This window comes from Rhinolophus hipposideros (assembly GCF_964194185.1).
Source record: "Rhinolophus hipposideros genome assembly, chromosome: 9".
NCBI classification, from domain to species: Eukaryota; Metazoa; Chordata; class Mammalia; order Chiroptera; family Rhinolophidae; genus Rhinolophus; species Rhinolophus hipposideros.
This window is the reverse complement of record NC_138055.1, coordinates 66,171,902-66,184,072: the sequence shown is the minus strand read 5'-3', so window position 1 is coordinate 66,184,072 and position 12,171 is coordinate 66,171,902. Positions and strand designations below refer to the sequence as shown.

The following is a 12,171-nucleotide window of genomic DNA, read 5'->3' as shown; positions in this document are numbered from 1 at the left end:
GAAAGCAAATTAAGAAAGTAAAGTCTCAGCTTTCAAAAACAAAGTAAATTGAGAAATGAGATTTACTATACTTCATTTTTTTTTTCCTTTTTACCCGGAGGGTTGTTGTTAAGAATTGAATGAAATAATGAATGTAAAGTGAATAGCATAGTGCTTGACACATGGTAAATGCTCAATAAATGTTATTAATGTTAAAACTTAAGGTAAAATTGACGAAGTTTTCAAGTTAACTAACTTAAAATTTTGCAAGTGTTAAAGGATATACATTTTTAAAGATGAATCTTATACAAATATAAAATGAACGTGTGTCAAAGATTTGATTTCCTTAATCAATAAAGGAAGCAAGAAGATGTTACAAATGCTTCAAAGAGAATTTAAATAATATATATATATATATCGTAAAAAGAGCAGATACAAATCTAGATCTAGATATTTAGATACATATATCTATAGATAGATAGATAGATAGATAGATAGATAGATAAATATCTAGATCTGGATGTGCCATGGAATAAATTCACAAATAAATGCAAAATCACTTTTACAGGAATATTGATCCCCTAGTGATACAATTCATTTGCATATCTATAAACAAAAATCATTTGCATTGATATCAGATATCTACAATTTAGAGTTTTGAAACAGCTCTAAAATGTCTGAGGGTCAACAGTATATTTATGACACTGTATATATGCCAATTTATAACCCACTTTTCCCCCTTTATATCATGCCAATATATGCCAATTATATATGGCATATATTTCCCCCTTTATATCATAAACATTTTTCCTTATCATCATTTTTAATAGCTACAAAATATTCCATTACATGGAAGGACCATAAATTATTTAACTAATCCACCACTATTAGAAATTTAAGTTGTAACTAATTTTTAGTTATTATAAATAAAATAATGTGCCTTTGTTCTGATAACCTTTCTCTTATGGTGATATAAGCTTTACTGAAAAAGTCAAGCATTTCATGTGGTATCTGAATTTCCAGAGCATGTTGGGATCCCTGGGATATCTGGTCTGCCTCTTCTGCTTTTGAAGCCGAGGCAGACAGTGAAATGGAATTAAAAGTGGTGGTTATTGGACTTGGCAAACAGTAGGTGATCAACATTTGCTGAATAGTGGAGATAATAAAAAAATTGAGAATTAGTGTGATTTTCAGGTGTATAGATGGGGGTCACTTAATCTAGTTCTTCAATTTTTATTTCTAAAGTCTACTATCTTTTCCATCTATTGATTCAAAGATAATGTAAGAAAAACACTGATGATTTTATTCTCTTTCCATGGAGAAATGACTCCCCCCCCTCACAAAAAAGGCTTATGGATCAACAGAGTTTGATTTGGGCTAAGAAAGACACTGTTATAATACTCAGATATTTTAACAAGCAACATGGAGGACTTGTGGAAACTATATCCCCAGAGACTTCTGAAAATACAAACAAGGACAGTATAGGGCCCTACACATAATAGCACTTCCAAAAAATGGAAGGTAGACCAGATGAACTTTTCAGGTTTTCTCCAACTTTTGAAAGAAATCAAGGGGACTTTTTGCATTTACAAAATGAAAGTGGTTTCTCTAAAATAAAGCAGATGTAACTGTAGCTTGGTGCTTGCTACTGTGTTTCCCCAAAAATAAGACCTAGCCGGATCATCAGCTCTAATGCGTCTTTTGGAGCAAAAATTAATATAAGACCCAATCTTATTTTAATATAAGACCGGGTATAATATAATACAATACAATACAATACAATACAATACAATACAATACAATACAATATAATATTGGGTCTTATGTTAATTTTTGCTCCAAAAGACGCATTAGAGCTGATGGTCCGGCTAGGTCTTATTTTCAAGGAAACACAGTTATCTACTGAAAGTTACATAGAATGTAGAACCAGGCAATAACAATCAAGCAACATTATTAGTATGTGTGCCAAGAATGACCCAGGTGGACACACTAACTTGGCCACTGTCAGAGACAGAACACTCAGTGGGATGGATCACAGGGTTGAGATAATGTTAAATTCTCTTGGTTGTATATTCCTTCTTGCTACTCTAGCAAAATTCAAGCCACTACCAAGAAACGACCGTATTGTGTTGATTCCTTCTGATAGTGATCTAGAATCTATTTCTTCGGTATGACTACTCTTTAGTGTTCTTCATTATGGGGACTTGGGTCAATTCCATTCAACCTCTAAACATCTAGTATTTGTCAGATGCTTTACTGATCACATGAAATTCCAACCACACTTTCTCAATGTGCTGCTAACTGCCCTCTGGATTCTGTGAATGAGCAGGTCTGCCCTCGGTTCTTTTCACACTCCCTCCTAGGATACACCTTGAAATGTGTAAAAGATATGGCCGTATTTCCCTTCACATGGAAGTCTGAGCATGGCTGATAAGAAATTAAAGCCGCACTGACGTGGAATCTCCGAAGTGCACACCTAAGAGCTGCCACAAGACAGAAAGTCCTTGCTGACATTTTCAACAGACCCATCATTAGAATATCAACCCAACTAAATATGAGAAGCTGTACTGCCACTGTAGGTTTTTAGAAGGAAGAAAATCTGTCTAACCATGTCCTAGAGCATGCCTCTCCCTTGGGGAAAAAGATCATTTAACTTCAAAAATAAATCATTATTCAGTTACACATTTGTAAAGCATAGTGAAAAACAAGGATGGGAATGGGGGAAGAGGTATTCCCTTGCACTTGTAGGCTGTTTTAATGACACCAACAGGAAAACTGTTTTAAATAAAATCTTACATTTTTCTTGTGCTACAGTCAATAATTTTAGAGATAAGACAAATTTGTAAGTTTTGAAATGTAGGGAATTAGAAGGAATATGAACTAGCACAGGACAGGGACAAATAGTAGTAACATAGATATGGTGACCCCTTGATTCTTTTAACCAAGCTATAGGATGGAAAACCTGTTTTTTTAAATCACTATTTATACCATTGATTTTTGCTCCAAATGCAGCAAATAAACCTCCACTTCAATTTCAGGACAGTTAATACAATTGTATTTCTTCCAAGGCCAAGTTTAAATGAATTCCAAAAAGGTGAAACAATGATAGTGAGCAGTGCTGTTTCTCAGAAGCAGGAATTTCATGTTGGCAATTGGCCTCTTACCTTCAAAGAACTGCTGCAGGGCTTCGTTTTCACCAACCACATCCATGGTGCTGCAGTCCTAGCAGTATTTCCTCACAGAACAGGGTAACCAGACATCAGGAAGTCAGGGCTGCCCTCTTGACTCGAAGCTTATGAGTGTGCTTGGAAAACCTTCATTTTCTTTTTATTGGAGTGAAGCATATCTTCAGCCATCGAATGGTGCCCAGAAAGATGGTTAAGTTCTCAAAATGATTATAAAACCAGAAGGATACACAACCATGCAGAAAACAATATATTCATATATATTCACGAAGAGGGAAGTGGTAACAAATCCATCTATGATACTGTAGGGAAATGTTCCTACTCTGCCTTCTGTCTTTGTTTTAAGGACCTTTGTCCTTAGTGACACATGTAATTACATAAATGGGCAATAAATACATAGTCTTATCTCCTATTTGTCCTTTTACACTAATATATTTATATCTCCCCTTCTATCAATCAGATCGATTTAGCCACAACCAAGCAAAGATACAGGCTTGGTTTTTGTGTTATTTTTCAACTAGAGAAAGGGGGCAAATCAATATAATTACTTTGATAGATACCTAGAATAGTAGATAATTTAAATAGGCCTGTGATAATGAAGTTAGGATTTGTTAACTATTTCCAAATTTACTCATAGTGAAAACTTATATTCCTTGATATACATCTAGTCTATTTCCTTCAGAGTTTCTTTGGAAAGTATAAAGTATTAAGAAGTCAGTCCCTCTAATGATCAGTAAAATTGCACTTCTTATTTAATAACTTTTACAATCAAGTTTCTGGTTCACTACTTGTTGGTTTCACTCCTAAATATAAAAGCCATACCCAAATAAATGTTTTGTTTTCACTGCTTAGCTGTTAATTTATTTAATGATAGCCTAAGAAGAATAAAATTAGGAAATTAAATCAGTTCTTTCAGCCCCTTCCTCTTCTTTTTCCCTTTGCATTTTTCCCTTTTCTTTTTGCATTCTGAAAATGTTTCTCACCTACAGAAAAACTGATAATACCATGAAATACCCAGATGCTCTTCATCTAGATTTACTAATTACTAATATTTTCCCACTTTTGCTTTTTCTTTCTGATGTATAAATATACTTTGTTGACTGAATCACTCAAAAATAAATAGCTGACATCTTGACATTTCACTCAGAAATAACTCTGTCTCCTAACAAGTAAGGACACATAATCACAATATTATTATTATTACACCCAAGAAATGCAACATTAATTTAATATTAATAGCTCATATATAATTTCCACCACTGTCCCAAAAATATATTTTATGACTTTTTGTTTTCTGATCAAGGATCCAAAGAATGTACATACATTGCCTTTAGTTATACCTTTTAAAAAATTTAGAACATTCTCCTCATCATTTTGGTTGGTTGGCTTTTTATAACATTGACACTTTTTTACAGTTCAGGCCCATGGTTTTATAGAACGTCCCACATTCTGACTTTGTCTAATTGTTTCATTATTGTTAGAATTAGTACAGGTAATATGGTATACTTCCTATTTTAAAACTTCACACATATAAACCGTTCCTTGAAAACAAGCAAACTAATTTTATCTTGGGGCTGGAAAAAAAGAGGCTTAGAATTCTATTTTGAAGGTGACATTGAGACACAGATCTTTAAGGACAGGTCATCAAGTTGTTCAAAGAAATGAATTTTCTATTTGTTTCAGCTTGTGCTAAATACTCTGCTGGGTGCAGGGAATAAAAAGATAAGTAAATAATGGTCCCTGCCCTCCATAGGCTCAAATCCAGGGCAGGTGAAAAACACAAGTAACTGTAGCTCAAGGCCAACTCTGATAAGAGCTGAGGAAAACATTCCAAGAGAACAGAGAAAGACAAGATGAATTTAATCTGGGAGGATCTGGGAAGGTGTCACAAAGAGCTGGAATCTGAGGAGACAAACAATGGATATGTCTTTAAAAAACCCGAGCAATATGCGTGGAGGGGGGAGAGCACGGGTGTAGAGACTGGTATTACAGTGTGTACTTTGTAGAGTGAGAGATAAGATGGGAAATAGACTAAAGAAGGATTTTTGGTAGATTTTGAATGTAAGACTAAATCTGAATTTGTTTCCATGCATATTCACTCTACTTATATCTACCAACAACTTCTGTTTGGTTAGTTGTGGTGCATGGTAATAATTAAATCTAACTCAGAAAGGTAGCTGTGTTCAGATGTGTTAGTTAGTGCAGTAACAAAAGTTAGACCAGTTAAGAAGCTACTGCAAGAATCCAGGTAGGTAGTAATGAAGCCTGAAGATGATACACGAGAACCAAGAATTGGCTACTGATTGGATATGGGGAACAAGGAAGAAGTCAGACATGATTTTTAAAGGGATTTGTATGCTTGTAGGTATAATATGAATTAATACGCCTAAAACATGTAGCCTATGATTAAGTCTAGACTCAAAGGGAAGCTCCCAGCCAAGTTTAGCTAGAGTTCAATGGCAGTAAGTCATCACGCTATATCCATTACCAAATATTGATGATTCAGGATTTTATCCAGTTCACTCAGACACTTCACTTCTCAGCAGCAGAGCAATGAGTGATAGGAAACACCATAGAGAAAAAAATAGATTCCACTAAATGGGAGGAGAAGCAAAGGTTAGAATTGGGGTCCCAACCTCAACTACTTAAAAGGTCAGGCAGGTGAGTAAAATGGGTCAAAATAAGAAAAATCAGCTATGCAAGCATATTGATATAACTGACAACTGACCCTCAGTCTCGGTGTCAGAGGGACAGTCAGGGGTGGTGGGGCATAGAGCAAATCAGAGAGCATGTGCCCTGATAAAGGGTGGAGCTGCCCAACAGGGGAAGTCACCCAACTTCCTCCAAGAATGTGGGCTCGTGTTTCTAAAATGGCCAGTTTTAAAAGAGATGCTGGAAATACAGATTTTAATTTTAAATCTCATTTTAAAATGTTGCAATTAATTAGTTTAAAAACAAACAGAAACATAAACCAAAACCTTGTCAAAGACAAATAGCACACATGTGAAGACAATCATAACAACCAATCGAGTTTGAGAAAAGTAAAGAGATTTAGGAAAAAGTTGTCGGAAAGCAGGGAAAACAGATCTGTATTAATTAATGAGTCCAGAGCACTCAGGTGAGGGCACAATCCAGCTGGTGGCATCTGGGATTGAGGTGGAAGTTTCTCCCTCTCAGAGAATAATACTGCCCATATTTCCTTGATTATGGTATTATATCTCTAACATTTTCCAATTGTATTGGGCATCTCCATTTTGCAGATTTCAGTAGAGATTCATTCTCTTGAATAGTAGCTGTGGTTTGAATTTGTTTTGGTATTGACATTTCCTGGAGAACTCCAGTAGATAGATAAAAGCTGAGCTGATGTGGTTAAAGCTGGGGATGTAATGATAGGAAACTTGTCTCTCTTGAGACTGTCCCTGAGACCTAGAGCTCCAGAATTCTAGTATTCATACCACAGTCTGTGTGTGGACTTGGACTTCCTTGAGAGCTGCCTTTAGGAAGGGTTTCTGGTCTCTGTATTTCAGCAAGTTTGCTCCTCTTCAGTGGTAATATTTCTTTTTGGGTTTTTATTTTCAGTTTTAAAAAGATTCATGCATTGTTTTCAAAGCTGACTTTTACTATTATTTCTCTGTTAACAAGGAAAACTTGATGACGATTTCCTGTCAAGTTTTTTTTTTCTTTTTTTTTTTCTAAGTGCAATGGGAAGCCCCTAGAGGACTTTCAGCAGGGAAGTAACATTACCTGATTTATGTTTTAAAAACATCACTTTGGCTGCTGTGTGAGCAATTGTAGAGGGCAGGAGTGGAAGCAAGTACAGGAAGGGGTTACAGAAGTCCAGATGAACGATAATGCTGGCCTGGACCGACTGGTAGGAGTGGACATGAAGGAAAGTGAACGGATCCAAGATATATTTTGGAGATAGTTGATGGGACTTCCTGATGGATTGGATTGGGGGTCATGGTAACAGAAATGGCGAAAACAAGCATAAGCCCTAGATTGTTGCTTAAGCAACTGGGCAAGTGTTCAATCCTCTTAGGTTGGAGATGCCCATTAGAAATCCAAGCAGAGGGGCTGAGTAGGGAGGTGGACATGAGTCTGTAGTTAGGGAATGGATAATGTCAGGGCTGGAGATATAGAGTTATGAGTAATTGACAAAGTTTTCAAAGCCAGGGGCCTAGATGGGATGATCTGAAGAATGTGTAAAGAGAAGTGGGTGGAGGCAGGGCAAAGCTCTGGAGATTCAAGTATTGAAAAGCTAAGAAAGAGCCAGCTAGAGTTGTAACCAGAGCTGTCACAGGATACTCCAAATTCACAGCCCTGGCTTACAAAGACCTACATGGTCTGACGCCTGCCTACTTCTCCAATTTTCTCTTCCTACACTAGGTCTCCTTGCTGTTTTCCAATATGCCAAGTTCATTTCTTGCATAGGAGTTTCACACCAGCTTTAAATGCTCTCCCTGCTCTCCTCCCGTCACAAGACTTCCCCATCTTCCTCACTGCTTATCTTCAACACCTACCATAGCACCTGGCATATACGAGGCTCTCAAATGTATGGGAAGGAAGTCTCTCTTTCAAGAAGTTCTACACAAAAATTACAGATACTGCTGGGTCTTTGTCTACATATCAAAAAACAGGAAACTTAGTTGTCTGTGGAGATGGTAACTGTACTGCAGTCCATGAAAAAAATGAAGAAGTATTTTCTAGCATAGAAGTTAAACACAACTACAAATTCATACTGCTTTGAATTCTCTGTTTTAAATATTGTGTCTCATAGGGAAAAAAATTACCTAGGAAAACACAAAAATAACCAAAAAAAAACTTTTAAAAACAAGCTTCTGAATAAAAGCAGACCTGTTTTAGACTCTTTGGATGCACAAAACAAAAACACACAGGATTCATGTGGTGGTGGTAGTGGTAAGTGGGTTGGTGGGTGGTTTCCAGTTCACTGAAGACTGAGACCCAGAGCTCAGAAACCAACTCTTCTTTGTTCTTCCAGCATAAGGCTGTGGATTGTCTTAGAGCTGGGAGAGACCACAGAAAACACCTGTTTCAGTCTTTGTTGAGGAGGCCAGAGAGTGGCAACCTAACTTCTCAGATTGGGGGGAACCAAGCCTGGATACTGTAGGTCTCCTGAACGACTCCTAATTCAGAGGTCTCCATTAGGCCCAAGTCTCTCCCCATCGCCAAACTTATAGACATTTATCAAAAAATATTTTCCTCCTTTTTAGAATTGGTAATCTGAGCCATTAAATTCTGTCTAGAAATATTCTGCTGAACTTAAATCAGCACTCATTCTTCCCTCTCCTTTGCCCTGCCATTCCTACTAGCTCCTCTGTCATCAGTCTTCTTCACAGGCCTTTTGTCTCTCCATCGCAGTAACTCAGGGCTCAGTGCTGTACTTCTCTGACTCCCAAGTATCTCCAAAAGCTCCCATCTGATCCCATGGTGAACCTCTCCCAAATTTTTATCTCCCAGAGCCTGACCTCATCTTTAAATTTAGACTTGTATATCCCATACCTAGTTAACTTCTCCACTTTGGTGCTTAATGGGCATCTCAATGTTTCAAACATTGAATTCTTGCATCTATTCCACACACATTTGTCTCTATTCCAGACTTCCCCACCTCAATAAATTGCAGCAATAGCTAAGGCCAAAAGCCTAGGATTCAGACCTGATTTCTCTCCTCTCTCCCAAATCCTTTTCAACAGGTCCCATCATCCCTTTTACTTATTGTTTTGGAATGCAGGTGCATATAATTGGAAAAAATCATAATCCTTGGTTCGTAATACACACCAATGGTTTGTGCATGATTCTCTTATTCTTTCATGTATTTACTTTTAATGACAAATGAACCCATCATCCAACCCAGGGACTAGGGAACATTAACAATGACTTACTCATATATTTGCTCCTTCCAGTTCTCTCCCCTCTCCTCCCTCACATCCAGAGGTAATCCTATCCTGAACTTTATCACTATCTTGTTCTTTTAAAATAGTTTGTCCCGTATATGTATGTATGCCCAGTTGTTCAGGCATACATGTTAGTTTTTGTGCTTTATGAGAAGTATTATGTCATATGTAGTCTCCTGAGAGTTGCCTTTTCACTCGGTCTGTGTTGTTATTGTGTTGCATGTAGCCAATCAACGTTCATTCATTGTGCTGGCCATTCACAGTCCATATGTAAGCACTCAACACTTTACCCTCCTATTGATGGGCATTTGGATTTTTTCCAGATTTGTGTGTGTGTGTGTGTGTGTGTGTGTTTCTCAAGGATTCATCAGCTCCAAGTAGTTGTTTCAATCTAGTTGTGGAGGGCACAGCTCACGCTGGTCCATTGAGGGATCAAACCAGCAACCTTATGGTTAAGAGCACCACTCTAACCAAGGGAGGAACCAGCCGCCCCTAGAACATTCTTGTACATGCACTCTGGGGCGCTTTGTGCAAGTACTTCTCTTGACTATATGCTTAAAAGTGGAATTGCTGGGCCGTGGGTATACAAATTTTCAACTTTCAAATGAATCGTTTTTCACAGTAATAATAGCAATTGGCACTCCCATCTGTAAGGCATTCATATAAGTAATTCTATCGATTGAAACGCTTTCCAAAACTTGATTTTGTTGGACTTAATTTTTGCCAGTTGAACATGTCACCGTAGTCTTGATTTTCATTTCTCTGATTAACAGAAATCAAAATCTCAGTATGTCTATTGGCCCATGTACATTTCCAATTCTGTTTCAGTCTTTTGCCCATTTTTCTGTTAGGCTGTCTATTTTTTTCTTGTTGATTTGTAGAATTTCTGTACATATTATTGAGACTGATGTTTTACTGGTTTTAAGTTTTGCAAATATCTTCTCATAGTTTGTAGTTTAGCTTTACTGTCTTTTAATGGACAAAAGTTCTAAATTTACAATTTATAATATAGCATTTTTTTAATTAGTTATCTTTTATGCTTTCTTTTGCTTCCAGCTTAAGTTGCTAAAGTAGGATCAGGAAGATATTCACCTATATTTCTGCAATACATTTCACCTATAATTTCAACTCTATTTTCTACATCAAAAGGGTTAAAGTTTTCAGGTCATTTACAAGTTTTTTGTGTGTGGTGTGAAGAAGAGATCCGATTTTTTCTTTTTTGTCAGCTTCATTAATAGTTTGATCATTGAGCTATCATGACTTCTCTGTCAACATGAAATTTACACGTATCAGTATCAGGGTCAGTGTTGGGGCTCTCTATTCTGCTCCGCTGGCCATTTTGTCTGTTTCTACACAAATGTCACATTCTTTTAAATACTTGAGCCTCATAAAAAGCCATTCTAGTAGGGTAAGTTCTTTCTCCTTTTTCTTCAGAAATGCCCTGTCATTCTTCATTCTTTACTCTGTCACATAAAAACTTGAAATCAGTTTGTCAACTCCAAGAGAAATGTTAGGACTTAGTTTGGAGATACATTGAATCTAAATATAATTTGGAGAAATGAACAATCCAAGATGGCAGAATAGATAAATGCTGTGCTTGCCCCATCCCATGAACACATCAAAATTACAACTCAATTATAGAACAATAAACCTGGAGAACCATCTGAAGTCTAGGTGAACATAAGTTTTATAACTAAAGATATAAAGAAGTCGCGTTGAGATTGGTAGGAGGGGCAGAGATGCAAAACAGGCTGGCCCCAAACATCCATGTAGCAGATGAAAACTGGGAGGGATATCTTGGCCACGGAGGCTCCCTACAGAGGAGCAAGGGAGCCCAGCATCACACCAGGCTTCCCATCCAGGAGTACTGGTGCCAGGAAAGGAGCACCTACAACATCTAGTGCTCCCAAAACAGTGGTGAGTCTGACCATCTAAGTGGGACAGAAGGCTGCAGGAAACCCAGACATCCTCTTAAAAAGAACTCCATATAGACTCACTCTAGGCACTCACCTTAGGCTCCGGCAGAGGAAAGGTGATTTGGGGAGCGTCGGAGGAATATGGGAGGCAGACTGAGGTGTGTGGTTTTAAGCAGCAGCATAGAGGACAGTCGGCATTTTTCCCGTAGATGGGCCCCAGCCAGCCAGCAGATGGGCGCCATCTTTCCTGTGTTGAGCCCACCCCCTACGATTTCGGCCAGAATCTGACTAGCCTGGTGAGCTCAGATGCTCCACCCTGCTAACTCACTGAGACCCGACCACACCCAACTCGGTATCGCAGGAGGCTTTATCTGTGCTGACCCTTACTGGAGCCCGTAATTGGCAGCGGGCAACAGCAGGCCTCAATGTGTCCTGCCTTTATGCATAGTTACCCCAGGTCTGGTACTGGTGGCAGCCGTCCTCAGTTTGCAGCGTGGCCTCTCCCATACACCTTCAGGTTTAGCACAAGCAGCAAGCAACTGTAGATTGCTTTGTAGCTCCAACTAGGTCGCTCCTGACCAGTCACAGGCAGTGGCTGACCGGGGCCTGCAGTGGAATTCCTAAGCGGTCCAAGAACCAACATACTTGGAGTTTGGCTTCAGACCACAGCAGAGCACTGTTCAATTAGCCCCACAAGTGACACACCCAAAGGGCAGTCTCAACAGGCATCGGAGACTCTGTGTCTCTGATCAGAGACTCACACAGGCATCCTGCTCTGTGTGGTAAGCCCCCCAGCACAGCAGCCCATAAGCTGTGGAAGTGGCCAAACTCCACAGCCAGTCAGCCTGAGGGCCAATTCCACCCAAAGACATGTCAACAGCAATCAAGGCTGAACTATAAACAGGAGGGCACAACCAACCCACACAAAGGACACTCCTGGAGCACCTGGCTCAGGTGACCAGGAACCGTGCCAGAACCCCACAGGGCTCCTACTGTGTTGCCCCAAAAATAAGACCTAGCTGGACAATCAGCTCTAACACATCTTTTGGAGCAAAAATTAACGTAAGACCTGGTATGATATTATTATATTACATTATATTATCAATTATATGTTAGACCCAGTCTTATATTACAGTAAAATAAAACCGGGTCTTATATTAATTTTTGCTCCAAAAGATG

The 12,171-nt window shown here is 38.4% G+C and overlaps 1 protein-coding gene across 1 annotated transcript in view; it reads right to left on the bottom strand.

The window, feature by feature from the left end:
- Positions 1-3,189, bottom strand: part of MYRFL (myelin regulatory factor like) — a gene marked incomplete at its 5' end in the record, with an annotated part of 105,358 nt that extends 102,169 nt beyond the window's left edge. Inside the window, one exon of the mRNA XM_081061464.1 lies at positions 3,144-3,189. Coding sequence (XP_080917590.1) covers positions 3,144-3,189 — 46 coding nt within the window. The remainder of the gene's footprint in view (positions 1-3,143) is intronic.
- Positions 3,190-12,171: the final 8,982 nt, after the last annotated feature.